The following is a 27,933-nucleotide window of genomic DNA, read 5'->3' as shown; positions in this document are numbered from 1 at the left end:
GTGAAAACAGCATTTAAAAATATTAATTCCAATAGAAAAATAATTGAAAAATGAAAAAATCGACTAAACTTGCTTTTAGTAAAAAAAATGCATTAAATTCAAAGCACAAAATCACAACACTCTCCATAACAACAACAAGAAACACATAAATATTGACAAATTATTTACCATTTCAAGTTTAAGAAGAACTGTCTTATAAAAATTATGGCTCTAAACAAGAACGATTTCGAGACAATAACAGCAGGAAATGACTAAATAGGCATCCGATATTATAATAATAATAATAAAATTGGGTGAATTGATTATAAGCCAAAATACATGCATTAGAGAATACATACGGGGCATGGGACATAACACCTTATTTAATCTAAAACATAAACAGAAACATAACTAAAAAAAGAAATTGTTCAAGCGTTATCTTTTTTTTCAATAAAAATAGACTTTCAATTCAAAATATGATGCAACAAACTTTGACGTTGTCAACAAACAAAACGATAGGAAAAAATAAAAATGAAGAAAAACAATAAAAATTTGTTAAAAAAATAAATCAGAAAAATATCAGGAAATTATATCGATGAAACATAAATATGTTACACACAATCATATGAATTACATACAATAACGCTTATGGCAAACATGATAATGATCATTGTTATGATTACAATACGAGGAAAAATATACACTTGTGAAAACAAAAAATAAGTATTAAAAATTATAAAAAAGAAAAACAAAGAAAAATGCAATAGATTAGAAAACACATGAAATGTGCTGTTCTTTTTTAATAAAATAGATCCAACATACAAAATAGACTGTATCAATAAAACATCAACTAACATATTGTAAAAAATGAATGCACATTATACTTTTGTTTTCCCCTAATCGACATTTCAAAAGGAGCATGAGCCAATCACACAATGACGCAACATGAATACTTGTTGAGTGGATGGAACATCATTTCATTGCTAACCTTTTTGCTGTTTGCAGATGAAACAACTGCCTGTGAAGGAGGAGGTTGCTGTAATGAAATAGAAGAAGATGAGGATGATGGTGAAGAAGAAGATGAGGAGGAGGAGGAAGATGAAGGAGATTGTGAAGAAGAGGAGGGGGTTGAGGATGATGACGAGGAGGAGGAGGAAGAAGAGGAAGAAGATGGAGTTGTAGAAGTTGTTGTTGTAGTTGAAGAAGCGTTTGAGAAATGATAAGAAGGAGAAGAAAAAGAAGGTTCAACAGCAGAAGAATGAATGTTAGTCAATGAAGAAGAAGGAGACGAAGAAGAAGAAGAAGAAGAAGAAGAAGCAATAGAAAAGGAAGAAGAGCGATGAGCAGGTGGGCGACGGCTGTTCGTGTTCATTTTGAGGGCTGTTGTGTTGAATGCTTTGAGCGAAGAGTGAATTCCACACGAATCAGAAAGAGTGGAAGACCTGTCTGTTTGGTTGGGAATATGCACAGATGGAGGAGGAGAGGTGACTGGCGAAGTGGCAGTGGGAGAGAAAGAAGAGGAAGAGGAAGAGGAGGAAGAAAAGGAAGAAGAAGAAGTATTCGAAGAATTGGGCAAGATATATTGTCTGGGGGGTGATTGTGACATTGTGTGGCTGATGGGCGGAGGGGAAGCAGGGGCGAATGCGTCTGTCTGAGAGGCCAATGTGTGGAACTGCTGAGTGAAGTGCTGCATCGGCGACGCCGGCGAAATGGGAGAGGCGGAGGAGCCAGGCGAGGCAGGGGACATGATCGACGGGGAAGGGACACGGGATGGGCAGAGGTCGGGCAGAAGGTGAGTGGTGCTGGTGGGCGTGCTGAGCGACCCGCTCATCTGGAAGTGCATCAGAGAGGACGAGTTGAGCTGGGCCTGTGTCTGGGTCTGTGATTGTGTTTGTGATTGTGTTTGAGTCTGTGTTTGAATTTGTGATTGTGATTGTGATTGTGCTTGTGTGAGTGTGTGCTGCTGGTTCGGTGAAAAGTGTGAATGTGAATGTGAATGTGACTGAGATTGAGACTGAGACTGGAACTGATAAGAAGGAGAGAAGTTCTCTTCCTGTTCCGTCAGATCCAGCTCAACCACATTCGACGGGGCAGACGCGTTTGAAGTGAGCGACTTGATTTCAATTGGGTTTGTTTGTGTGTTCTCTCTCGAGTCGCTTTTCTGGATGCAGCCAGTTCTTACAGCACGGTCTGAGGAGAGAGAAGAGATGGAGTTCACACAGGGATTGCTGGGTGTGTGTGGGAGAGGGGCAAAGGGAGGCAGCTCGTTGTGCGACTGCGCTGGCTTCAGGGTGTCTTTCTCAGCAAGAGACAGGTTGTTCATCAGCAGCGGAGTGGAAGACGAGACATCAAAACTTTTTCTCATGGAAGAGGTGGATCGGGTGAATGAGTGGCTGAGCAGATCTTTTGATGACTGTGATGCTGCCAGGCACGTGTGGATGGCTGTGTTGTTCTCGTCAAGCAGAACAGACGTCTGCGGAAATGAAAGATGGGACTTGTGTTTGATGTGCTGCTCAGTCTGTGAGTCTGGTGGGGCAGTGGTGACAGGAGGGACAGGAGGGACAGGTGGAATGGGCTGTACGGGAAGCAGAAGCTGCGACTGGGAGAAAGAGAAGAAGGACTCAGCAGCAGAAGAAGGGGAGAACATGCAGTTGAGCGGAGAAAGCGGAGAAAACTGGCCTTCGCTGGGGGAGCTGCCTGGGATCCAGAGAGAAGAGAGGGAATGGTGCTTGGCAGAGGAGGAAGGAGAAGAGTCCTGCAGAGACAGAGAAGAACGGCGTGTGTGCTCAGCAGGCGAGTGGATGGAAAGGCGGGCTTTTGAATCGTCGCAGAAGGAGGCGCCTTCTCTCTCGCTTTCCTTTGTGTGTGCATCAGTTGCATCACTATCTGAATAGCAGATGGACGATGTTGTCAGTCTTCGGTTCATCAGATGGCGCTGTCGGTTCATCCTTTCTGTGTATGCAGATGCTGATAATGCAGAAGTCGATGAAGAGGAAGAGGAGGAAGAGGATGAGGACGAGGAAGAGGAGGAAGATGTGGCAGAAGCAGAAGTGATGCAATTGATAAGAGGAGAATGCAGTCTGGACAAAGAAGGAGTGCCTGTGCGTGTCTGCAAGGCAGCTGAGAGAGGAGGGAGACTTGTCTGAGACAATGTCTGGTTGACTGTCAGCAGCGCTGGCGTGGAAGACGAAAATGAGGCAGTCGATGAATGTGGCGATGTCAGTGAACACGATGACACATTGGAGGCCAAAGGGAGGGTGCTTGTGGAAGCTGTGATTGCCTTGAAGAATCGCTCGAGATGAGAACTTGGTACAGACGAGGGGACACCTGAAACAGGCTCAAAGCACTCTGAAAGTGGAGGCAGCGATGTGACTGGGCAGAGCAGCGTGGCATATGATGCCTCTCTGTTCATGCTGCTGCCACTGCCACTGCCACTGCCACTGCCACCACCACAACCAGCATAGCTGCTGAGTGGCGAAGAGAGGAGAGGGCTGTACGGCGGGAGTAGCAATGCGCTGTGTGCCTTGTTGAACAGCTCTTCGTTCTGGGCGTCGCTCTGAGACGAGTTCTGAGAGGAGCCTTGGGCCGACTTCAGAAGCGGAACGAACGAGAAGTGTGTTGCCGGCAGCTTCTGCAGCTGGAGCGGAGTGAAGTGTGGCTGCTGCCTGCTTTCTGAGACGTGGGAGAGGGTCGATGCACTGTGTGTGGTGGCGAGGGAGAAGTCGTGTCTGTCTGTGCTGCACTCACACAGATTGTCGCTGGAACCGCATTCACTGCCTGAATAGTGGAGACTGATGTGCCCAGGAACACACTGCCCTTCTATTGCAGAGTCTGCCATTGTGCCAGATGCAGAAGCAGATGCAGAAGCAGACACACTCGGAGACATCACCATCGAGAGAGAGCGTCCATTCTTAGCGAATGATGCATCGATCAGCCTGTTGCCATTTTCGTCAACATCCCTCTGCTCTTTCCTGTCTGCCACCAGTTGCTGTCTTGCCTGTGGGGCATCGGTGCTGTTGAGTGTGTCTGTCTGGATGTCTGAGTCAGTCGTGTCAAATGAGCAGTCAATGCAGAAACTCACACTCGAGTCAAGCTTCTCCTCTGCACCTAAATCGCCCACTTTCAGCTGCTTCCTGTCATCTTCGCTTGAGCACACTTTCTTTCTTGTCTGTTTCACTTCAATATTTTCTTCCCTGTTCTCTTCTCTTCCCTCTTCTCTGTTCCCTTCTTTGTTCTCTCCAAAGCTCTCATTCAGCAACCCGTTCCCAAGTTGCCCATCTCCCTCAGCACTTCCCCCAAACAGATGCAACGTGTCTGCCATCGGAAGCATCAAAGCAGAGCTTCCCACTCCCCCATTGACCATCGACATCGCCCTGTGTCGATCCATCTGAACAGCATTCTCCTTCTGCGGCTGGTTCGGAAGACAGACCGAGTTTGCGCGGCCGAGGCGGCTTCTGCTGTCAGATGGGCCATTCTGGTACAAGCAGCTGAGGGAAGAGATGGACGGAGACTGGATTGGCGAGAGGTTGCAGACAGAGCGTGTGTTGGATGCGCTCTTCAGAAGATCGAAGTGCTGCACTGACTGCTGCGGGGTGATCAGCCGCTGCGTCTGCTGGTTGCTGTCGAGTGAATGGGCAGAAAAGGAGGAGTTCAAAGAAAGCAGAGAGGACTTTGTTTTGAGGGAAGAGCTGACGAGGTTGATGGGCGATGACTGTGGAACAGGAAGCATTGAGGTAGAAGGCACGCGTTGCAAGGGACTGTTCATGGGAGAGAAAAAAGAAGGCGATGTAACAGAAAAGGAAGAAGCGGAGGCGGAAGTGGAAGAGGAAGACGAGGAAGAAGAGGAAGAGGAGGATGATGATGATGATGATATATAGCCATCACATCCACTTGCTCTGTTTGTGACAGGAGAAGGAGAAGATGTTGGAGATTGCTGTTGGTTTTGTTGAGAAGTGCTGTCTGTTGTTTGCTGAAAGGGTGTCTGCAGCAGAGAATGAGCCCTTGGTGATAATGAAGAGTGTTTACTGGCAGTGTGATGGACGTAGTTCTGCAGATATACAGGAGATGTGCTCTGTTGGGAAGATGAATGATGGTGGTGTCTGTGTGAGTGATGGCGTGAGTGGTGTGTCGAGTGGCTGTGCTCGTCTGAAGACGGATGCTGTTCTGTGTGTTTGTCTGAAGCATCTGCTGTTTGTGAGGCGGTTCCAGCTGTGCCATGCAGTTTGGACTGGGAATGGGAGAGCGTGTTGTCGCAGCCAGCCTTCTGTGTTGCTCTGATTGGGACAGAACACTCGCTGTCTGAAGAGGAGCAGCGGCAGTCGCCTCTGCTGGCTGGTTTGGGAGTGTGTGTCGAAGAGGTGTTGGTGTTGTCTGTACTGCTGAGCGACAGAACAGGCTGACTGGCACTCATCCGCAGGCGGATGTCAGATGCAACACGATGCATCCGCAGCTTCAAAGATGCCTAAAAACATGAATAAATTTGACATGAACAGAAATGAAAGATAGCTGAAAGATTAATAGAAAAGAGGAGCATACAACAGCGTGAAAGGGCAAAGACGGAGTAAAAGCACTTTCTAAATCTGTCTTTTGGAGCACAACATTCCGAACAGGCGGAGGAAACGGATCTTCGCCGTTCTTTGTGAGCCATTTGTCTCTCTTAACAATAATAATTCAAACAAACAAGCAAATAGGCAAAGAGATTCCAATGATATGAAAGAGTTTTTTTTTGCAACGCAAGAAATCAATTTGAAAAAAATAAATGTTCAAAAACAAAAAATAAGAATGCTCTTCCAAAAACCTTCATTTCTTCGATGGTTATTCGTGTGTCTGGATTTTTATCCAAAATTCTTTTAAAAAAATTGTCTAGCGAAGGACTAACAGGATGTGGCAGCACCAGACTGGTAAAATTATGAATGAAAATATTTTTTATGAAAACAGTTGCATTTTCAAAAGCAATGAATCAACAAATTTCGGTTTAAAAAAAGGAGAAGAAGAAGGAGAACTGCACACGGCTGAGCAAGAATCAAATCGAGAGTTGCTTCGATGGTCTTTCCTTTGTAAGGCACATCTCCAAATATAAACATAAACAGAACTATGCCCAATGCCCATATATCTGCTTTTTGGCCTGAATATGGTTCGTGGTCTTTTCGAACTGATTGCATGAAATGATGTTGATATTTTGCATTTATATAAAAAAGTCTCACATGATCCAACAGAAGTTTAAATCCAATTTAGCAAACATTTCAAGACTTCTGGAGATAAAAATGGAGGAGTTCCTCGAACAACATACGAGCGATCATCTCCTATGTTGTGTGGAATAGAAACTCCAAAATCACTTTTTTTTGTTTGTTTTGTGGGTAATATAAAATTGGTGGAAAATTGTAATGAAAATAGTAATTAATGCATTATGAACCCCAAACCAAATTTTTAATGAACCATCACATGCAATTAGAACATTGTCAGGTTTAAGGTCATGATGAATAATCCCATTTGCATGACCTGTTAGAAAGTGAGAAATTTTTAAAAAAATATCAAATTGAAGAGGAAATAAAACAAAAGCAGTTCACACAATATTCTAATCCGAGTGTGATTTGCTTTATGTATTGCCTTGCAATTTCTTCACTAAGCGGTCTTGATTTTCTCACAAAGCATGGTCCTCCTGGAAGATATTCCATAACTAAATTAATAAAAATAGTTCCTTTTCATTAAATTAATAAATTATTATCATACCAAGATAAAGATTTCCCGATTTAATATCATCGATAACCTCATAAAGCTTTATAACATTTGGATGGTTTAACTTTTTCATTATTGCAATTTCTCTTTTAATATCTTTTCGTTGCAATAAAATAGAAAAATAAAAAATGAATTTCAAAATTTTTCTTCAAACCTTCAAAAGAAGCTCCAATTTTTGAATCTTTTCTTTGGATAAAATTTTTCTTGTCCAAAATTTTCATTGCAACAGGCTTCATATCATGCTCTGTGTCTGCACATAAGCAAACAAATCCTGATGATCCTTCGCCTATTCTTGCAACAATTTCATATTGGTTAATGTACCCCTTGCCATTGTTTTTATTCACCCGAAGTGAAATGTGCTGAGTCTCAATTACTGTTCTATTTGCATCGGGTGATGAAGTTAAAAAACTGCACATCAATCATCATGCAGTATTGGGTGTTTTGATCTTGACGCAAAGATAATTGATTTTTCTTTTTTTTATTCACCTTTTTCTCATTCACAAAAAATTAATATAATATTTGTTTAAAAACAAGATGTTTTCTTTATTGTCAATAAAGACAGATTCGAAAAAAATATTTTTTTTCTAATTAATAATCAGTTGATAAATAAAAACTGTTCCAAACGTTGTTAATTCTAATAATTCAACGTTTTTTCATTCATGAAAATTGCAGCATCATTTTATGGAAAACAAATTCTTATTTTTGAAGAATCATTTCCATACTCATCTTCTAATTCTTGAACATTGAGGAACAATTATTCCCAAACAAATTAACTGAATAGTTTTTTTTTTTTTTTTTTTTCTTCAAATACAGTCTGCGTTCCTCAATTTGAAAAATTTTCATGAAATTGAAATAAAAAAATCTTAATCTGAAAAAAAAAAAGAAAAGGGAAATTCTCAACAAAATTTATAAATCTTGAAAATTATATATTTTTAAAAAAATTTTCCAAATTTAATAATGTTTTTATTACTTTTCAAAAACGGTAAATTGAATAAAGAACAGTTTTTTTGTAATTGACATGATTGCCTTTGCAGAAATGAAAAGAAAATTGCAGATATTCAAAAAGACAACGTTTGAGAAGATAAATAGTTTTATATAATTAATAATTGAATGACTTTTTCATTCTTCATTTGGGGGAAAATACGGACTTTCAAGCTTTTTTTGCACAAGGCATAGAAAAATTGCTTCTCTCATAACTTTATCAAAATTTATCAGATCTCAATTTCAAATGATTTATCATATCCGAATACAAACTTCATTGATGCTTCAACAAAATGTTTTGTAACTTTAAAAGCATTTCAAAAAATGAATCCATTTTTATTGCTTTTTTTGATTTCAAAAAGATAATGAAAAGTTCATAATGTTTCAATGCAAATGTCTGAAGTGAAATATTTTGACCCATTTCTAAAAAATCAAAATGAAATTTCATTCCAATGCTGTGGTTTGGAAATTACATGCTTTTCGAAAAATGAACAGAAGTTGGAGGAAATACGTCCTTTCAAACTTTATTTGCGCAAATCAGTTAATCTTAAGTGAAATGAATAACTTTATTTAACTTTCTCAGATTCCAAAGAAAATTGGATTTTCATTACTTTTCTTAGACATTATTGATATTTTAATGAAATGATTTGTGAAACTTTTTAAATTCAAATAAGAATATTTTATTTATTTAAATTTAATGATCACAAAAAGCTTATCAAGAGGACGATATAATTCTGTGAAATAGTTATAAAAGTTATTTTCAGTTTCATATTGTTTGTGATAAAATTGTTTAGTGCGTTGTTGGATTTGATAATGCTTTCACTAGACACTTTCTCAGTTTCAGTGAGTTTCAAACTTTGAATGTGGCTTGTTTAATATTCTTTTCGACAAGCCACTTAGTATTCTATCATTGACTGAATGAATAACTTCACATCATTCAACAATTATCAATCTGCATTAAAAAATATAAAACTGAAACAAATTCGCATCTGAAAAAATGTGTTAACATTGAGTTATGTGTTTTTAATGGATATGAACTTCATGATGGAATATATTGTTTTCTCTTTAAAGAATTTCAAAAACTGTTGAAATAATTAACTTCATTGAAGTTATCTCTTGATTAAAAGCTTTGGACATAGAAAAGTTACTTTTCAATAGAGCTCCAATGTTCAATTTCAAAAAAATCGTTTTTAATGATGCTCAAAATGAAAAAAATTGCGAATAATGTGAAAAAAATAAAATGGATTTCATAATTTCTAATGAGGAAATGTGAAATGAAATAATTGTGTATTACATTAAATTTCAAATTTTGAAGAGTAGACAAAACATGAATCAAATCATCAAAAAAGTGAAAAATTAATTATGTTAAGGATCAAAAATATGTCGAAACTATTTGACAGACTTTCTGATTATAAATTGATTTTTAACAAGATAGAGCCTTATATTGGACAATCCTATCCTTATTTGTTCTTGATTCAATGTATATACTTCGTTACTTTGAACCGAACAACACGAAAACAAGAAAAATCCATATTTTCTGATTTTTTTGTTACAATGTTTGGTAGCACAGTTCCATTTATTTTGTTTTTCCATGATACACCAGGTATTTGTCTAAAAATTCGTTTTCTATGAAGATTATGATTTCATATTTATGAACATATTTTTAGCTTGGATAATGAATTCGAAGTATTATTTCACATTTTTCGTAGGTTGGCTGATTTCGGTGACGCTTTTGCAACTATTCCCTCGATTTTTAACCTGCACTCCAATTAATGCAATTTTGAGTCTGGGAATGAATTTTTCAATGTCACATGTGGTTTTAAATGCAATCGAGCGTACTCTTAAGAATTTTTCTTCTAACCAATTACTAATATCCTTTTTGGTTGCATTTGTTGCTGGTTGTGGAAGCCATTTTGTCTTTTTTAGAAAAAGATCTGTTGATCAAATGGAACATCAGAGGTGTGCACAATTTCATTCATATATCTTGAAAAATATCTTTAAATTTTGTATAAAGAATTACTTTTGTTTGGCTCCTCACTTTTAACATGTATTTCTTGCTTTTAAAGCCAGAATTTTACTATAAAGCATTTTTATCAATTCCTAACATTGATAATTATTCATTGGAAAATCTAACGGAAAAAGGCGAAAACTTTGATGACTTATTGAACTCAAAAAGTTACAAAGACATCCCAAGGGCATTTAAACTTGTGTTTGGCTATTTTATTGATTATGCAAAGAGCTATGTCGATGAGAAACCAAAAGAGTCCAAATACTTCCCAGCATCTTTAATAAGAGATATCATTCCTATTCTGGTTATGGCTGGCGTTTCATCTTATTCATTCATTGTTTATTTGGTATGAAATTTATTGTTATTCACTTGAAGATATTATATTAATATAATCTATTGCTTTTTCAAAAATTTTGATTTTAATGGACAAACAAATTGTTGATCTTTTTCAGATATCTTCAATTGGCAAAATGTGCAAAAAGTGTCAGTCTCCCTCGCCAAAAAAGAAAGTGAAGACGAATTAAAGTTAAGACAATCATTACATTTGAATATATTAAAATAGAGATATTTAATGCAATTTAAAAATTCAGCTAGGCAATAGAAATTTATTAATAAAGTAAAAATTTTGAAAAAGTCAATTTTTCTTTCGAAAATTCAATCAATTAAATACTATTGGATGTTATAATTAACATTGAAATATAAAAAACAAAAATTCTACATCGCTGTTAATTTGTTCTTGATTCATTTAAATGGAGCAAATATTATATGTGATATAAAGTGTATTTAAAGATACGTTTCAACATTTCTTCACGTGAAAGAATAATAATTATAATACTAATGTTTAATATTGTTTTAGTGAAAAGAACTTCAAAAACGTTATTGGAAAAAGTTTCTTTTTCATTTTCAAGAATTTTTAGAAATTAATCGTCATACCCTTAAGAAACAATTTTTCAATTTTTAGATATTAACCTGCGTTTTTGAGCAAATAAGAGTTTCAACGATATGCAAAAATCCTTGCAGGATTATTCAATACCATTTTCGTTGGAACCTTTAATGAATATTGTCAAAACAATTAAGAATCATATCATATTTATATTTATGGAATCTTATGATTGGATCAATGATATACAAAACATAATACGACAAAACACAGATGTTCCTTTTTCCTGCGCACAATGGAAATGGAATTCATGCACGAAACAAAGTTCGGGCGAACTTTCATCGTCAGAACAAATTTCTGAAAGTGATGCATGCCTTTTTTTTTTTGGCAATTTTTCACCAAGTGCCTTACATTCAATTCAACTTGCAAGTTACAATGCAGCAGTATGCTATTTTATTTTATTTTATGTTTTTGCTATTTTTATGTTTCTGTTTGAAGGAATTGTACCAAGTTTTAATAGAATCTGGTGATTGTTTTCCTATAAAGCCAATGAAAGTAGCTGTAAAATCTATTAGTGATATTGAGGTTGCATCCCATTCCGACGAAATTGTATTTCTCGTTACAGGAAAGCGTGGTTTGCAATGTTGATGGTTGGAATTATTTTATAACAATATTTTCATTTTAGAATCAATGAATTTAGCAAGATCAATAAAGGCCATTTCAATGAAATTGTTTACCAGATGCACTTCTTCACCATCTATAACAATTGCCGCAATTGAAGAGAAGATAACAGAAATTGTTATCAATAACTTTCTGACTACAAATTTATTTGTATGCCTCAGTTTTTTTTGAATTTTTAAACTTTTTCACAATAAATACTTTTTTATTCAAATATCACATTTAACTATATTTTCCAGGTTATATTTAATACTCCTGATCTTCTTTATCCTTCAATTTCTGGAAATTCGCATGTTCCAATAATTTCGCCTTTTGAATGGATTGAATCTTTGCGAATGCGATCAAAATATACGGAGATGGAAAGTGAAATCAGCGATGATGCTTTTGAAAGCGAACTTAATGATTGCATTGAAATGGGTAGCAATAAAGTTCGTTCATCAGCTATCGAAATTGATAAAGATGACTTCAGTTTTTCATATCCATTTGCAAAGTTGGATGGACATTTTCTTGAACATCTTGTATTTCACGGACATATAGCTTAATCAACAAAACATGTTTTCAGTACGATTTTTTCTGTCAAGCATTTGTATGTTTTTGCATTACAATAATTAAATAAAAAATTTCGTTATTACCCATAAATTAGATTAACTATTCAATGATTATGTTTTTTAACTCGATAAAATTTGTCTTATTTTTCTTATCAACAATTATTTATGCAACTAAATCACATCCGTTTTTAAATCAAGGAGAAATTTCGAATTCCATTTCCTTTACTTCATTTCCATCAATTCCATCTGATTTAGGATCTTACGCGCTAACACTTCATATGCCATCTATAGCTGAACACAAAACGTGCCTGAAAAATCAAAATATACAAATTGGAGGGAGAGATATAACCCCCGTTATGTTTTCAGATGCATTTTCCGATAACACTCAATTTGAACTTTCTAATTCATCTCTTGTTCTATCTAATCTTTTATTAGAACTTTCATTGATGAAACATATTGCAACTGTTGATGTGAAATCAAAGTTGGAAGTATTAACTTTGAATATATCTTTTCTTGCATCGCCATGTTCCTGTTTTGAACTTGATGGAGGATCAATCCACTTTGATAATCTCATACTCTCTTCTGCATCCATCGAGTCCATAAAGCCGGTGGTTTCAACAAAGGATCATGGTGGAATGGTATCAGTTTCATATTCAAATTTTGAATCTCTTGTCACAGATGGTTCAACTGGTTTAATTGCTGATCCTTTCACTAATTCAGTTTCTTTTTCATATTGCGTTCTGAAAAATATAACACACATGCAGAATATCCTCCCATCTCCACAATGGTCGTACAATCATCATTCTTCTCTTGTCAACAATGTTTTGGAACATGTTGATAATGTATTTTATGGAGGAATTGTGCAAGGGATGCTTGGTTGTAGTTTTGTATGTACCAACACAACAATTAGAAGGATGCATCGAGATGCAGTAATCCCTCGATATCATTCCAGTGAAGCCCAACAACAGTTGAGTGAGTCAAAAACATTTGACCATGCTACAATTCGAGAATCAACAGCTCCAAATCACGGAGGTGCAATATGGATGGTTGGCCCAGGAGAATTAAAGTTGCATGAATCGAAGTTTGTGAAATGTTCGGTAACTGATGATGATTCACAAGGTGGTGCAATTGATGTATCTGATAGAACCCACAACCCAACTTTAACGATGACTTATACAATTATAAATCGATGCCAAGCAAAAAAGAAAGGAGGAGGATACATCTGGAATGGACAGGGAAGCATTGAAAGGAGCAGCTGCATCAAATGTTCTGCTGAATACGGTGGTGGACTGTATTTGTGTGAAGTTGATTGGGAAGTTACAATTTATTTGTCATCATTTACGCATTGTTCTGCTGTTCAAAGTGGTGGAGGATGTTTCATTGAAGCCGCATATGGTGACAAAGGACTTGTAACTCTAAATAATTTGTCCTTCCTTCTCTGTTCAAGTGAAAAGGACATTGGAGGTGGTGTATATCTCTCGAAAGAGCAAGGAAATCATCCTGAATCAATTATAGAAGCGAACAGAAAGAAGCGCGTTTCATTTTTTGCCACAGAATTTACCCATAATGATGCTATAGAAAAGAAAAAAGGAAAGGATGTTGGTGCAGCTGACTGTTGGGAAGGTCTTCTTGTTAAGGAGTCATTTTCCAATGCAACTTCGCTGACAGAAGGAGCTAAAGTTACTTTTGAAACAAAAGGGGGCTTTGATGATTGGCTTTCTGTTTCAACGGTTTTTTCTGGTGAATTTATTATATTACTAATATTGGTGATTGTCATTGGAATTGCATTGCTCATAGCTGTAATCGTCGTTGGGATTGCGTGCTGTTGCTGGAATAGAAAAAAGAAAAAGAAGGAAGCAAAGAAGGAAGCAAAGCGCAAAGCTAGATTAGACCGAGACCATCAAGAGAAATCAGAAGCAGCAAGCGATCCTTTAATTTCAAGTGCAGTTGCGGATCCGATGTAAGTATTTATCGATTGAGTCAATTAAAAATTCTGGAAATAAATTTCAAATATTCTTACAAAGAATATAATGAAAGATTTTCAAAACAGAGTTTATGAAAAGTTAAAACAAGAATTTTTGTTTGAAAAAAGCTTTGATAAATGTTGTTAAATGAAATAATTGTTTTGTTGTCTATCGATTGAGTTTGTAAATAAATTATTACTTTTATTTTTTTCAAACACATATTTTCACAAGTATAGAAATTGTTTGTGTGATAAAGTTAATTATCTCTTTCCCCCTCATTATTTACAAAGTTTTTTCATATTTTTGAAATTTCAAATTGAATTTGAACATTTTGCATTTAAATAGGGTATCTTTTTATTTTCACAAAAATAATTTATTTTGATTCAAAAAAAAAATAAAAAAAAAAAAAAAACATTCGTTCAAAATGATATTTATGAAGAGCGTGCAACATAAAAATATGTATTAAGGACACATTCATGCAGATTTAGGAAAATTGATATATCACGCATCTTCTATTACAACCAAAAATTCTCATTTAAGTCTCTCAACAAGCTTCTCACGATTTTTGGTTTGAATATATGACAAAATGTTTATTTCTCCTTTTCTATCAAAGACGAGCGTACTTTGATTTTAAAAAAATAATTTATCAACGAACTGTTAAATGAAAATATTTATTGGATTCAATTAAAATTTAAAAATATAACAAATAAAAATATTATTAGAAAATTGAAAAACTTCTCACAATATGAATTATTAACAACCAAAGAAATTCAAAGTAACTTAAATATTCATTATACAAATTTATGAAAACCACTTTAATTGCTTCAACAAACACAACAAATGCAATTTTGAAATTCACACAACGTTCAGATGAAATGAATGTCTGTGAAATGATATGAAATGAGTTACAAATCAATGACTAAGTCTTAGAGGAGGAGATATAAGGATAATAAGATCCCCACGCACGAACATAAGAGGGTGATGCTTTTTTTGAGACTGGAAATTATACATTTACAATTAAAAAATCTACAAATAATTGTATGGCAATAACTTTTAACAAACGTTTGCAATTTCTTCTCCAGTTTCCGGATCCACATCCACAATGTTGATCGTTTCCTCAACATCAGAAAGAAGAATATTTAAATGCTGATCATAAGCCTGTTGTAAAAATATGAACAATAATGGATGAAAACGATATAAATATTAAAAGAAAATACATGAAGCATTCCACGCAATTCACGCTCCCCTCTTAATTTGATGACTACTCTTTCGCTAAGAGAAAGCCTTATTAAATCTAAAATTGCAATTTAAAAAATAAATAAATTATTATTGTGTTCAAAAGAAAATTTTCAGTTAAAAAAATATTAATATGCAAAATTAAACAACAAACCAAGTGGCTCTCTAACACTTTCATCGATTTTGTCCTCATTCTTTTGGGCATGCAAAGAGTTTGTCATGAAAATATCAAAAAATATGATCTTTATGCCCAACATGAAAGAATAAAGGCGAATTAAAAATTTTCTGATAAGAATTTCAAACACTGCTTGAATTTGGGAAAATTGGTAGCAAGAATACAAATAAAAACAATAAACTTTATTTAAAGTTACTGAAAATATATCTTTCCAATGTTGAAGTGTTTTTTTGATGAAAATTTTGTTATAAATGGAAAACAGTTTCATTTTTCTAAAATACACTTTCCTAGAACTCATTTTTGAATTTTAACTTAAGACGATTCAAAATAAATATTGTTGTTTTGAAAGTTAAATTGTGCATAACGTTTTTGCATTTATTTTAAAGTATGCAAATTGGATCAACTTTTAAAGTTGTGAAGATGGCAACTCCTTTGGATAAAAAAATTTCTGCTCTCGCAGAGAAATATACTCCTCTTGCAAGAGAGATATTAGCTGAATGCATCCGTATACCAGCTGATTATGTTGACAAATCTCCAGCAGAGGTTTGATAGTTTTAACTTTTTTTGTTATATTTATCTCATTTTTTTTAGGGTGGAGATCCAAGATGCGGTTTGAGCAATCACGAATATCCTCGAATTAAATACATGATGGACATGATTATAAAGCATGGAGCAGTTGAAAAGCCAGAAGATGTTTGCTTTGATGGATTTGGAAACCTTTCATGGGTTGTTGAAGATAAAGAAGATTCAACCCCAAGAGACAAAAAGAAAGTTGTGTATTTTGATGGACATACAGATACTGTAAATGCTCTTCGTCCAGCGTGGAGAGAGAAAATTGGAGGAATTGATTGCTATGATGGATTGATTGATCCAAAACACATCGATCGTAAGTTTCTCGAATCACAATTGGGCTATCTTCCACCAGACTCTGAATTTAATCATTGCATCTTTGGGCGTGGCTCAGCCGATCAACTTGCTGGAGTTGTTGGTGAAATTATTGCTTCAAAGATCATGCTTGAATTGAAAGCAGAAGGAGCTCTGAGAGGAGTTATCGTTAGATGCTATGGTACAGTTGCTGAAGAGGATAATGATGGGGGAGGGCCAATGTATGTCGTTAGGAAGGAGCTTCCAGGAGCAGGAGCTGATAAAATCCCAGATTGTGTCATCCATACCGAAGGTACTGGATGCTCTGAACTTGGTGCACTGGGTATTTATCGTGGACAGAGAGGCAGAATGCAAATTGAAGTTGATGTTATTGGTAAATCATGCCACGGTTCCATGCCTTGGATGGGAGTTAATCCTCTGGAGTTCGGATCGAACATCATTAAAGAAGCAAGAGAGAGATACGAAAAGGGAATTGGATTCAAGGATGATCCTTTCCTCGGAAAGGGAACGCGTGTTGCATCAGATGCACGTCTTGCCACACCTTCTGATTGCGCTGTTCCAGAAAGATTCACATTCCGCTTTGATCGTCGTTTGACTGCTGGCGAGTCGCCAAAAGAAGCTGTTGCTGATGTTGAATCATTTGAATCAGTGAAGGCTGCTCGTGCTGCTGGGTGCACAGTCACTGTTTCTGTTCCTCGTTACACAGACCCATCATGGAAGGGAACACCACCAGACAACGACCAGATTTACATGTCGTGGGTTACTCCAGAAGATCACCCAGTTATCAAAGCTGCTGTTGAGTCATACAAGAGAGTGATTACTCCAGTTATTCCAGCATCACACAAGGAAACCAAAGAAGCCATCAAGAGAGAACCACGTGTTGCTCGCTGGATCTTCTCAACTGACGGTGTCGGATATCCTATCCCTGTTTCAGACACATCTATTGCTGTTACTCCTGCAAAGAAATGGGTGACAACTGGAGAATACAAACATCCAGCTATGTTCGGCTTCGGTGCAGGATATGAACAAAATACTCATAAGATTGGAGAGTGGGTCGATGAGAGAGAAATTCAGCACGCAATTGCACTTTATTCTAGATTCCCATCATTGTTTGCTGAAATTGATCCACCACAGTAATTAATCAGGATTATTGATAATAATCAAAAAGAACCAAAAGGATAATTACCAAATATTTATAATTATGAATTACATTTTATGTATGCATTCATTTTTCGTTTTTATTAGAACAATTTTTTGTGTTGTAAACAGAAACAATAGAACATAAGTTTTCAAATGTTCATTTTGCTAAAAATTAAAAATTTGCATCATAAAATAAAAATTTTTATATTCAATTTAAAGCATCAATAAAAGAATTCAGTTAATAAAAAAAAAATTCTCATTTGGTACAAAATTCTTGCATTTATCAAAAATTCAACGATTTGTTCCAAAAAATTACTGCAATTGCATAATTATAATTCTGGCATTACATTGCAATTTGAAATATAGAAATATAATAAAAGTCCAGAAAAATCTTTGAAACAACTGTGAGGAACAAAATTCATGAAGCAAAAAATATCGTCCCATTTGAAAAACCCTCATTCATTTAAAAGAAACTCTCATCAATGAACATATTTTTAAAACTACAGGAAAATAATATCTTTAACATGCAAAACTTTGAATGCAAAAAACAAAAATAAAATAACCAATTAGGCCTAAACTTTTTCAAAAAATTAACTTCGTCTTGCAAAAACTCCAAACAAATTTTTATTTCTCAATTCATTTTTTGTTGATAATTAATAAATTCTCATATTATTCTGTCTTTTTCATTTTATTTTCATAAATATTTTTTTTTGAATAATAAAAAACAATTCTTTTATGTTGTAATTGCTTGTTAGAGCACTCACAACAAAAAATGAAATTTCAAAAATAAAAAATAACTATATCCTCAACTGTTCCAAAACAGTTTTTGAATTATTTAGCACTTAACAGCTGGAGCAATAACGGTTCCTTCAATTCCGCAGTGGTTTGATCCACGGAGAATCTTGAAGTGTCCTTTCTCTCCCCATGCTGGTCCCCATGAGTTCTGGCACAACCAGTATGGTGTGTTGTCCTCAACACCCCATCCAATGCACATGACAGCGTGTCCACCAGCGATTCCACCGGTCTTGTGAACATAGACACCGCTCTTGTAGTTCATGAAATCATAGTAGACTGTGAATGCAACTGACAATGGACCGTTGTTCATGAGTTCGAATTGCATGTCCTTGGCTGAGAGTTGTTCCCATGAAGCACATTTTGTGCGTTCAATTGCAGATCCGTTCTGGCATTTTGTTGGGCAAGCTGGAACACGTCCGCTTCCTGATTGGTATGGCATGCATTTCTCGGTTGCGATACCGTGACTCTTGAGCCAGTTGAAGGCATGATCCATGTATCCTCCATTGCATCCCATGTCGGTTGTGTCGCATGAAACAAGATCTTGTGGCGCCATGTCACCAAGTCCGCATCCAGCAATTTCCATACGATCTCCCATTGTTTCAGCAACTGAGAAAGCCCAGCACGATCCGCATGAAGCTTGGTCACGGACTGGGAGGATCTTTCCTGGCCATTGTTCACGGGCATCGAAGTTTTCTGGGAAGTCTTTTGATGGCTCATATGTTGTTTCCTCATATTTTGGAACATATGTTCCCAGGCGGGAAAGGAATTTGGCGCGGGTGATCACTGATGCTGGATATTCAACTGCAACCCATGTGGAGGTTGGATCGTTGTTAACTGTTTCGACAATAGATTCGGCTAAAACTGAAGCAAAAAGCAAGAAGAACATGCTTACTTTATTTACAATTTTGTAAATCTAAAATTTAATATTCGGAATTTCATGATCAAAGAAAAATATTTAAAATATGGTTGAAATAATTTTCTCTTTCTATTTTGAATTTTGAAAAATAATAATGAAAAGAATTCATTAAACTGATTTCGTGAGCATATAATAAATAGTCACTTAATTGTTGTTTTTTTTCAAAAATTTAAAAATATTTTGTTATAGTCCAAGAATATCATCTAAAATGTTGTTTGTTTCATTCTCACTGCTTTGAGTTGAATGATTTTTCATATCATGCTGAGTATTTGCTTTATTTTTTTTAATTTTCTGCTTTTGCATAATCTCCAAATGCTTATGTTTTTGTGTTGAAATTGTGTCGCTTTCTGAAAAAGGCCAAATTGAATGAATTTCCTTTTGGCAGCGTTGTGGGACCAGCAGAAGAAATTCCTTCCAAAGAAATGAATGCTCAACAGGAAGATTCATGTATTTCTCTCTTTTCCTAAAAATTAGTTCAGTATATGTATAAACATATATGTGGTCAAATAGAGAAAAATAATTAAATGTAGGAACAAAAGCAGAAAAATAAATATTAATTGACAAAACATTTCATGCATGTTTAAATAAATAAAGGCATACCATATGTCAGATAATGAATGCTTTGTATGAGAAAAGTTTTGATTTGCCCAGAGCGGAGGAGATAAAAACCTCCTGAGCATCTTCAGGCATTGCCAGGAAGAAGAAGAATGAACTCCAACTGCCTTGCTGCTCTGTTCATTTTCTCCACACTCCTTCTGCAGCATCTCCAAAAAGCATTCCGCAGCGTTCCAGAGAGACTGCCTGGCCTCCTCCGACAGCTTCTCCCACGCCCTCGGGAAGACAAAGCCAGCGCAGAGGAAGAACAAAAAGGAAAGGGCAGAAGAAGAACGAGTGGCTGTGGTGTGTGTGAGAGGCAGCAGTGTCGGTGGAAGAGGCTGCAGAAGAGGCTGGTAGGAGGCTGTGACGATGGCAACCACATCGTCCAGCAGAGGAGAGTAGGTGAAAGATGTGAGTGAGCGGAACAAGGCTGTTCTCTTTGAAATGTCTGAGGAAGAAGGCTGAATTGAAGTGGAGAGCGAGCGATGAAATGAAGACTCAGTCAGAAAAGTGGGTGTATTGAGGGTGTGTTGCAGTGTGCTTTGCGGGATGATGATAGTCGACGGCGACAGCAGCGACGAAGACGCCAAGTGGAGCAGCCATGCAGGGCTGATTTCAGTCACTCCTCTCAACGAAAGCTGCTCTGAGCTCGTCTTCAGCACATCGCCAAACACAACACAGCGCGGCAGAAGATGGCTGGACTGCACATCTCCTTCTGCAGACAGAGCAAAGGAGCCTTGTTCAATGAGGCAGAAGCGCGAGAGCACAGCAGCACGCTTCGCTTCCGCCGAGGCAGACGACGAGAGGCCGCTCTCCATCGTCCAGATGCCACTCGCCTTGTACATTTTTCGCCTTCGCATCGTCACTGCACCTGCTGATGACTGCTCATTTGACACAACAGGCACTTCCACATCAACAAGAAAGCCAACATGGTCAATTAGCCCGGAGGCGATGCTCTGTTTGAGCAAGATAGACTCTGCACGCGACGGAGGAGGCAGGTGAGGATCGACAAAGGAATGAAGAAGCTGTGTGAACAACAAGGGTGACAGATATGGAGGCTCATGTGAAATTATTGCTTTTGATGTTGAGATGTCTTTTCCTCTTTGCTCTGTTTCTGAGAGTTCATTTTCTATCACATTGTCTCCAATTGGGATGTTCTGCTGCCCTTCCAAAGAAGACAGTCCGTTCTTCCCTTTCCCGTTGCCATCGTCAAAGAAGATCACATCTTCTGTTCCACTTGTTGAATCACCTTTCTTCTCAACTTGCTGAATCTGCTGCGTAATTGTTCGTGCAACAATCATCGAAAGCTGCTGCCTCATTTTCTGCGCTTCCAACATCGATTTGAGGCGGATCCCGTTCTCCATGCACCAGTTGTCCATCTTCTTCATGTAGTTCATCTGCCTTTTTGGTTTTGCCTCATTCTGTTTCTGATCGTCATCCTCTTTTTCTTCATGTTCATTTTGTCCTCCAGTTCTCTCTTTGAAGTTATCTCCCTTCTTAATTTCTCCGTTCCTCCCCACAAATTCGTGTGAGAATGCACACACTGCTGCCATCATTGCAAGATAATCGCTCTGAAAAGAGAACTGCACCCATGTCTGGCGAATAGCTGCAAACACCTCGTGTGGCGTGATTCCACCAGAAGAAGCAGTCTTTTTGGACTTTTCTGGCTTTTCTCGCCAATCCACCTTCTTTTGCTCTTTCATCTTTTGTGCCCTCAGCCGCTTGAAATAAGAAGAAGAGCCGATCTCCAAGGGACTCAGAAACAGCTCCCGCACACTCGTTGCTGCCACAAATGCAATGGAATACGCAACCAGACGGATGAGACGGCAGATTTCTGCATATTTCTCCATAATCGTCTTCCGAATGAGTCCTGTCTCTGCTCCATCTGCACTCGAAGATGACATCAAAGATCCCACTTTCCTCTGGCTCAGTCTTCTGTACTTCCTCAGCAGCTTTTCTCGCTCCCTCTCCTTCTGCACAAGCGGAATAACAAGCGTCACAATCATCTTCCCAAAGCGAGGCGCCAAGGGCAGCACAGCCACCATTTCTCCAATTGGCGTGATCTGCAGATGCTCCATCATCAGCATACGCTCTTTCTCCTGCCTCTTTCGCTTCCGCTCCGCTTTCGCCTCTTCTTCAGACATCAAAAGCGTATTTGGTTCATCTGAGGCATTTCTGGACTTATCTGATTTGTTTCTTCCTTTTTTGTCATTTGCATCTTTTTGTGTTATTTTATCTGAATATGAATTTGAAGAAGAAGAAGAAGTGCCATTTTGCTTTCCTTTTGGCATCTTTGAGAATATCATTCCTTTTTTCCACCAGGAATCTTCATCATCTTCTTCGTCTTCTTCACTCGTTGATTTATGAGCAGCACTGTTTTTTGTATTCTCTTCAGCGTATACATCTCCTGCATCATCACTTTCCTCATCATACTCAGCAGAAGCAGCAATAACAGAAGAAGAAGTGCTCGTCAAACCTGAAGAAGTTGCTGATGATGAAGAAGAAGCGAGTTGAATGCGGGCTTCTTTCTGCTTTTTCATCTCGTCTTCAATTTCTGAGGCTGTCATTATGAAGTTCGTTTCATCTGCAATCTCTCCATCTTCATCCAAAGCACCTTCTTTTGTTCTCTTTCTCTTCTCTTTCTCTTTCTCTGACTGCACTTTTGACCCATCTTTTGTTCCATTCAGCAAACTCCACGACGTGATTGCATAATCACTGAATCTTCCTTCTTTCATCTCCTTCATCTCCTTCTCCCTCAGCATCAGCTGCATCTTCCTCCTCTCGTCCCACCTCACCGCCTGGATGTGCATCAGCCTCTCAACCGCCCCTCTCACCACCTCCAGCGGCACCGCCGTCGGAAACGGGAACAGCGTCACGTTTGTAATCTTCATCCGCAGCAGACTCAGCACCACCCCATCCAGCGGCGTCCTCACAATCTCTGGCGTGTCGAATGCGAAGAACTGAGACAGAAACACAGCAGATGAGAACAGCCGATACACATGGCCAGGCCCCACACGCCCCGACCGCCCGCCACGCTGGTCAGCTGACGCTCGCGATGTCCAAAGCACATTGAAGCGAACTATTCCACTTTCAGATTGATATAATGATGATGATGATGATGAGTCAGGTTTAAATGCCTCTGATGTATCTTTGTCAGAGGATATGTTTACAGATGGCTTTTTCTCTCTCTCCTTCTTCTCCTTCTCCTTCTTCTCCTTCTCCTTCTTCTCCTTCTCCTTCTCTTCCTCCTCTGCCCTCCTCATCTCCTCCTCCTCGGCTGTGCAGTACATCTTCTTCTTCACTTTCCCACAGTCCACAACATATCGGATGCCTGGAATAGTCAGCGACGTCTCAGCAACATTCGTCGCAACCACAACCAGCCGATACAGCGTCGAGTACCCTCTTTCTTCGGCTCTTCGTGCCTCCTCTTTTTCCTTCTCCTCTTCCTCCTCTTCCTCTTGCGCCATCACTTCATCAACTTCTTCCTCATCTTTCTTTTCCTGCTCTTCCTTCTGTGTTTGGCTCATCTTTTTGCTCTTCTTCTTCCAAAGCAATCTTTTTGCCTTCAGCAGTTTCTCACGCCTTTCAATTCTTTCCTTCTTTTTTCTCTGTTTCTGCTCCTTTTCCAGCTCGTGAATGAACGGAGGAGGCGAAAAAACAAGCTTTTGCTGCTTGATTGGCTGGAGCGAATACAAAGGAAGGACATACATTGGAATCTGCGTGTGCTCTCTCTTTCTTTTCACCTTCTTTGTGGATGAAGAGGAAGAAGATTCAAAAGAAGAAGCAGAAGAAGGATTATCAGAAGCATTGCCAGCTGCTGAAGAGGCAGGCGCCAAAGATGGAGGCAAAACAGCAGACGTTGCGAGCAGCTGATCGCTTTCATCTATTGACACACCAGGATTCTTTATTCGATGGTATCCTGGAAGAAACTCATCTTCTTTCTTATCCTTTGAAGCAGCTGAAGATGAATTCTGCGACTGCTCTGCTCCTTTCCAGTTCGAAGGATACACCACATAACATTCATCTTCCTCGTCGTCTTCGAACGCTGACTCACTTTCAGACTCGCTTCCACTCTCACTTTGAGCACTGCTTTGCTCCTCTTCCTCGTCATCTCTATTGCCATCTTCATCATCTTCACTTTCTTCTTCTTCCTCTTCTTCTTTATCCTCTTTCTTCCTTCTTCCTTCTTCTGGTTCACTTGATTCATTGGAATCACCGCTTGTGGAGTTTTCGTCATCTGAGTCAGAAATATCTTCATTTGTTGGATTTTCTGCTTTTTTCATCGATTTTCTATTCTTTCGTGTATTTTTTGCAATGTCATCATCATTCTGTGATTCACTTTCACTTTCATTGTCTTCTTCTTCCTCCTCTTCCTCCTCTTCATCATCATCATTTTCTTCCTCACTTGTATCCAAACTCTTTTCGTCTTTTCCCTCAGATTCGCTTTCTTCTTCAATTTTCCTCTTTTTTTCCGTTTTTCCTCTCAAAAAATTACCAAAGAAATCCTCTTCGCTGTCTTCCAATAAATCGCTATCTTCGTCTTCGTCTTCCTCTTCATCGTCTTTTTCTTCCTCTTCATCGTCTTTTTCTTCCTCTTCTTCATCTTCTTCACTTGCATTTTCTGAATGTTCATTTTCTTCCTCATCCTCTTCTTCTTTGTCTTCATCTTCTTCTTTATCATCTTCGTCACTGCTATCGGAAACATGCTTTTCCAATTTTTTTTTCTGTTTTTCGTTTTTTATTTCTTTTTTTGCCTTTTCTTGGTTCTTCTGATTTTCATGTTTGACTTTTTCCCTCTCAAAATGATTCCCATCACTTGAATCGCTGCTGTCATCTTCAGAAAAAAATCCCTTTCTGTTTTTCTCTTTCAATCTCTTTTCTTCCATTTTTGCCCGTCTCATCTGCTTCTCTCGTTCCCTTTTCCCTCCTCTTTTTCGCTTCATTGTATTTTCTTCATCAAATTCAATTGACATTCCTTGACTTGTTTCTTTATCAGTCTCATCTCTCTCATCCTCCGCTTTGCCATGCTGCATATCCTTATTCTTGCCAAGTAATTTTCCTTTATTGTCAATCTGTTTGAAGCTTGCCTTCTTTTGTTCAGTTGGCTTTTCTTCATTTGAGCTTACAGAACCTGTCTCCATCATCTCCTCCACATCGTCTTCTCCCTCAAAAAAACTAAATTGCATGTGCTCTTCCTTTTCGTGCTTATCAACTTCTTCTTCTTCTTCATTTTCTTCTCCGTCATCTTCATCGTTTTTCTTGTTGTCACTTGACTTTTCATCTATTCCTGATATCTCCGTATCTTTTCCAACTTTTTGCCTATTTATTGAATCATCTTCTGAGTAATTTTTTTTTTCCCCTATCAACACAGATTTCTTTTTCCATCCATATTTTTCCCTCAGAATTCCAACACTGTTGTCCACTTCTTCTTTTCCGGTCAAAAACACAAGTACGTTACCTGGAGGCAATTTCGTATGAATCTGTCCAACTTTGTTGATTACAGAGTTAATATATTCTGTATGAGGCGGAGTGACTCGAGAAAAATGTATTGTTATCTAGTATTTTAAATTTTTATCAAAAAAAAATGAAATATTTGAGTTTCAAATTGAATCGAATACTCAATTTTCGAAAAATTGAAGCATACTGGGTATTGTCTCCCAGGAATTCTAATGATTGGGATCTCAAACGGGAATAATCTTCTGTTCTGAGTAAACTGTTCCACTTGCAATGTGGCCGACATGATAATCAGTTTTAAAGGAGAAAGTTTTGAAAAGCTATTTTTTGATGACGATAACCTGGCATTACGCGCACGAGATACAACAATTCGCGACAAAAGTCCAATAAGGATGTCAGTGTTAATAGTTCTTTCGTGAGCTTCATCAAGAATAATGGCAGAGTACTTTTTTAGTAAAGAGTCGCTTTCAATCTCACGAAGAAGGATACCATCAGTCATAAATTTTAACTTTGTTTTTTCCGAAAGAAGATGTGATTCATATCTGATTTGGTATCCAACGGTTCCTGTTCCAATTTCGTTAAGTTCAGTAGCTACTCTTTCACAAACGGATGTTGCAGCAATACGGCGAGGTTGTGTTACTCCAATCATTCCTGGAAATTCGCTATTAGGATGTCCGTATCCGGCTTCCCACAAAAATTGTGGAACTTGAGTAGTTTTTCCGCTCCCAGTTTCACCACAAATTATAATTACATGGTGCGTTAACAAAGAATCCATGATTATTGATTCTTCAGAATATATCGGAAGATTCATTCTTTGCTCTGAAATCTCCTTTGTTCTAACAACTGGCACGAATTTAGCTATTTTTGAGCATTTGTCAGATCTTGCTTCTGCTGAATTTTCCATGAGAAAATAAGGCTTAAAACTTCGCCATAATATTTTTCATATTTTTTGATCTTCTTCAACACAATTGACTCATAGATAATTAGTTCAATTATTGAAATTTTTTTATAAAATAAATAAATAAATTTCGGAATGATAACTATCCTTATATTTCTCTCTTCCAATTTTATGAAGTGAATAAAATAAAATCTTTTGAAGTGATAACTATTTTTTCTACAAAATTTTGCAAAAATTATACTTTTTTTCAGTCAATGTTATCCATGTCAATTTTATCACTATCTTCTTCTGGCTCCCTAGGTTCTTCGTCTTTTCATATTTAAATTTTATAAAATAATAATTATTAATGATGATTGTAAACAATAAAAATTTGAAATATACCTTCCCCATATTGAACTGCCATGTCAATAGATAGCAACACATTTTCAAGACTTTCCTCATTTGTTACATCCAATGGTATAAATGACACAAGAGAAAAATCTTCCAATATTTGAGCCATCATTTCGTTTAAACGGCGATATTTACTGATTCGTTGCAAAGGTTGCAAAACTGTTGCAGAACCATCAGATGAATTAATTTTAGAAGAAGAGGAAGAGGAAGAGGAAGAAGAAGAAGAAGAAGAAGATGTGAGCGCAGAAGAGAATTTATCGACTGAAGCTAACTTTGATGAAGCTTGCAAAGAAGGAATTGAAGCATTTAATAAGCTGAGGAGGCGAAGTGTGTCAAGTTCGAGGAACGTATCAAGCCCTTGTTTTCCTCTAAGTAAATCACATTTCGTGAGTATATTAACAAACGGAACTTCCAGCTGAATCATTGAAGATAGAGCAGTTAAGCACGCAGAAATATATTTACCTGCATCAGTTATAAAATGGGAATCCAACAAGTACAGCGCAATAACTCTATAATTATACTTATCTTGTAGAAGGTGAGCAAATGATCTCATGAGATCCATATGAGTATACAACTCAATTTGCCCTGGAAGATCGATAATCAAATAATCATCATCGTAATCGCCAATCTTTTCTGAAAGCCAATCTTCTCTTTCCATTAAATATTCCATGCAATATATCAAACTTCCGTTTGGTCCCAGTTTCATTTTATCCATTACCTTTGTTGCATCAATCAGTTCTCGTATATCAACAGAAACCGGATACTTAAATGTTTCAGCAGCGGGATCCAGGTTAATGACATGAGGAATTCTTTTATTTTGGCAGAGATATTCATTCATAAAATAACAATATGTGGATTTTCCACATCCAGCAGGTCCAAGTACTAACTGAGCGTATTTTCCCTTACATGTTTTGATGAGAGAATAAATTGAAAAAAAATAAAGGTGAAGATGAAATAAAAGAACTTTTATAAAAATTTTTTACAATCTTTTAAACCACACCATTTATTTGCAAAAAAATTTTTGTTTGAAAATAAATGTTACTTTCGTGATTGATCTTTTGATGGATTTATCAAAAATTGAACGAACTGATTATAGTTCAACAAAAATTAAATACCATTAACTGAAAAGTGATAACAAGCAGATTACAAAAGAAAATAAAATTAATATCTTATTTATTAAATTTTTATGAATGGAATCTAATTCGTTAATTATGTTATATCAAAAATTTCACATTCATCGTTGAGAATTTGCTTGAAAGGAAAGAAAATGAAAAGAAAAAAAGTAAAACACAACTCATTTCGAAATGGATAAGTGATTCAATAATAATTTTTATAAAGTGCGAACATTTCTGTAATAGTCTGATGAAGAAATTTGAATAAAAAATTAGTTTATTTTCGTATTCTATTTAATTCAAAAAAGAAATATCTGTGCGGGTTTATGTACTATATATCAAAATAAATTCATTCATGTTTCGTGGAGAACTTTAACGTAAATATTTTTTATATTATTTTTAAAGCAACAGCTGTTTTTTTAATTTTCTATGTATTTTTCAACAGCTACCAAATCTTTTAAAAGAATTGTAATATTTCATCAAATACATACAATTATAAACAAAGAAAAAAGAGTACTCACTTTTTGTACACATTTTCAGAACCAAAAAAAATATATAGGAG

At 37.0% G+C, this 27,933-nt stretch overlaps 8 protein-coding genes across 8 annotated transcripts; 4 read left to right on the top strand and 4 right to left on the bottom strand.

Moving 5' to 3' along the window:
- Positions 1–907: 907 nt before the first annotated feature.
- MONOS_1291 (putative calcium/calmodulin-dependent protein kinase kinase 1) lies at positions 908–7,130 on the bottom strand (the record flags this gene model as incomplete). The annotated part of the gene is made up of 9 exons (XM_067865569.1): positions 908–5,440; positions 5,515–5,634; positions 5,777–5,876; positions 5,989–6,130; positions 6,219–6,313; positions 6,399–6,477; positions 6,548–6,655; positions 6,709–6,810; positions 6,869–7,130. 9 exons carry the CDS (start codon positions 7,128–7,130, stop codon positions 908–910), a joined length of 5,541 nt encoding a protein of 1,846 aa, XP_067719476.1.
- A 1,932-nt stretch (positions 7,131–9,062) lies between these two features.
- MONOS_1292 (uncharacterized protein) lies at positions 9,063–10,388 on the top strand. Its single transcript, XM_067865580.1, has 4 exons — positions 9,063–9,298; positions 9,363–9,654; positions 9,710–10,049; positions 10,156–10,388. Exons 1-4 carry the CDS (start codon positions 9,076–9,078, stop codon positions 10,225–10,227), a joined length of 927 nt encoding a protein of 308 aa, XP_067719475.1. The 5' UTR covers positions 9,063–9,075; the 3' UTR covers positions 10,228–10,388.
- Positions 10,389–10,705: 317 nt separating this feature from the next.
- On the top strand, positions 10,706–11,900 carry MONOS_1293 (uncharacterized protein; the record flags this gene model as incomplete). The annotated part of the gene is made up of 4 exons (XM_067865592.1): positions 10,706–11,026; positions 11,082–11,214; positions 11,269–11,414; positions 11,501–11,900. The coding sequence occupies 4 exons, from the start codon at positions 10,706–10,708 to the stop codon at positions 11,801–11,803; spliced, it is 903 nt and encodes a 300-aa protein (XP_067719474.1). The 3' UTR covers positions 11,804–11,900.
- MONOS_1294 (uncharacterized protein) lies at positions 11,898–14,178 on the top strand. The gene has a single exon (XM_067865603.1). The coding sequence runs from the start codon at positions 11,917–11,919 to the stop codon at positions 13,771–13,773; it is 1,857 nt and encodes a 618-aa protein (XP_067719473.1). The 5' UTR covers positions 11,898–11,916; the 3' UTR covers positions 13,774–14,178.
- Positions 14,179–14,434: 256 nt separating this feature from the next.
- MONOS_1295 (U6 snRNA-associated Sm-like protein LSm3) lies at positions 14,435–15,230 on the bottom strand (the record flags this gene model as incomplete). Its single annotated transcript, XM_067865614.1, has 4 exons — positions 14,435–14,769; positions 14,836–14,931; positions 14,991–15,067; positions 15,164–15,230. 4 exons carry the CDS (start codon positions 15,228–15,230, stop codon positions 14,686–14,688), a joined length of 324 nt encoding a protein of 107 aa, XP_067719472.1. The 3' UTR covers positions 14,435–14,685.
- A 139-nt stretch (positions 15,231–15,369) lies between these two features.
- MONOS_1296 (putative Clan MH, family M20, peptidase T-like metallopeptidase) lies at positions 15,370–17,438 on the top strand. The gene is made up of 2 exons (XM_067865625.1): positions 15,370–15,727; positions 15,776–17,438. The coding sequence occupies exons 1-2, from the start codon at positions 15,572–15,574 to the stop codon at positions 17,204–17,206; spliced, it is 1,587 nt and encodes a 528-aa protein (XP_067719471.1). The 5' UTR covers positions 15,370–15,571; the 3' UTR covers positions 17,207–17,438.
- A 1,453-nt stretch (positions 17,439–18,891) lies between these two features.
- On the bottom strand, positions 18,892–25,875 carry MONOS_1297 (putative DEAD/DEAH box helicase; the record flags this gene model as incomplete). Its single annotated transcript, XM_067865636.1, has 3 exons — positions 18,892–19,383; positions 19,521–25,072; positions 25,162–25,875. The coding sequence occupies 3 exons, from the start codon at positions 25,873–25,875 to the stop codon at positions 19,104–19,106; spliced, it is 6,546 nt and encodes a 2,181-aa protein (XP_067719470.1). The 3' UTR covers positions 18,892–19,103.
- A 241-nt stretch (positions 25,876–26,116) lies between these two features.
- MONOS_1298 (putative GPN-loop GTPase 3) lies at positions 26,117–27,262 on the bottom strand (the record flags this gene model as incomplete). The annotated part of the gene is made up of 3 exons (XM_067865647.1): positions 26,117–26,178; positions 26,251–27,160; positions 27,260–27,262. The coding sequence occupies 3 exons, from the start codon at positions 27,260–27,262 to the stop codon at positions 26,117–26,119; spliced, it is 975 nt and encodes a 324-aa protein (XP_067719469.1).
- Positions 27,263–27,933: the final 671 nt, after the last annotated feature.

This window comes from Monocercomonoides exilis (assembly GCF_001643675.1).
Source record: "Monocercomonoides exilis strain PA203 chromosome Unknown scaffold62-463630, whole genome shotgun sequence".
Classification (NCBI taxonomy): domain Eukaryota; phylum Preaxostyla; order Oxymonadida; family Polymastigidae; genus Monocercomonoides; species Monocercomonoides exilis.
The sequence above is the reverse complement of the archived record's forward strand: the minus strand, read 5'-3'. Positions and strand labels throughout refer to the sequence as shown.

What these genes read in the sequence shown, in the direction of transcription:
- MONOS_1292 (XM_067865580.1), top strand. Translation starts at nt 9,076, where the DNA reads ATGTCGAAACTATTTGACAGACTTTCTGATTATAAATTGATTTTTAAC. An exon ending in GATCAAATGGAACATCAGAG is followed by an intron (nt 9,655 to 9,709) that starts GTGTGCACAATT and finishes TTTTGTATAAAG; the next exon opens with AATTACTTTTGTTTGGCTCC. An exon ending in ATTCATTCATTGTTTATTTG is followed by an intron (nt 10,050 to 10,155) that starts GTATGAAATTTA and finishes GATCTTTTTCAG; the next exon opens with ATATCTTCAATTGGCAAAAT.
- MONOS_1294 (XM_067865603.1), top strand. Translation starts at nt 11,917, where the DNA reads ATGATTATGTTTTTTAACTCGATAAAATTTGTCTTATTTTTCTTATCA.
- MONOS_1296 (XM_067865625.1), top strand. Translation starts at nt 15,572, where the DNA reads ATGCAAATTGGATCAACTTTTAAAGTTGTGAAGATGGCAACTCCTTTG. An exon ending in TTGACAAATCTCCAGCAGAG is followed by an intron (nt 15,728 to 15,775) that starts GTTTGATAGTTT and finishes CATTTTTTTTAG; the next exon opens with GGTGGAGATCCAAGATGCGG.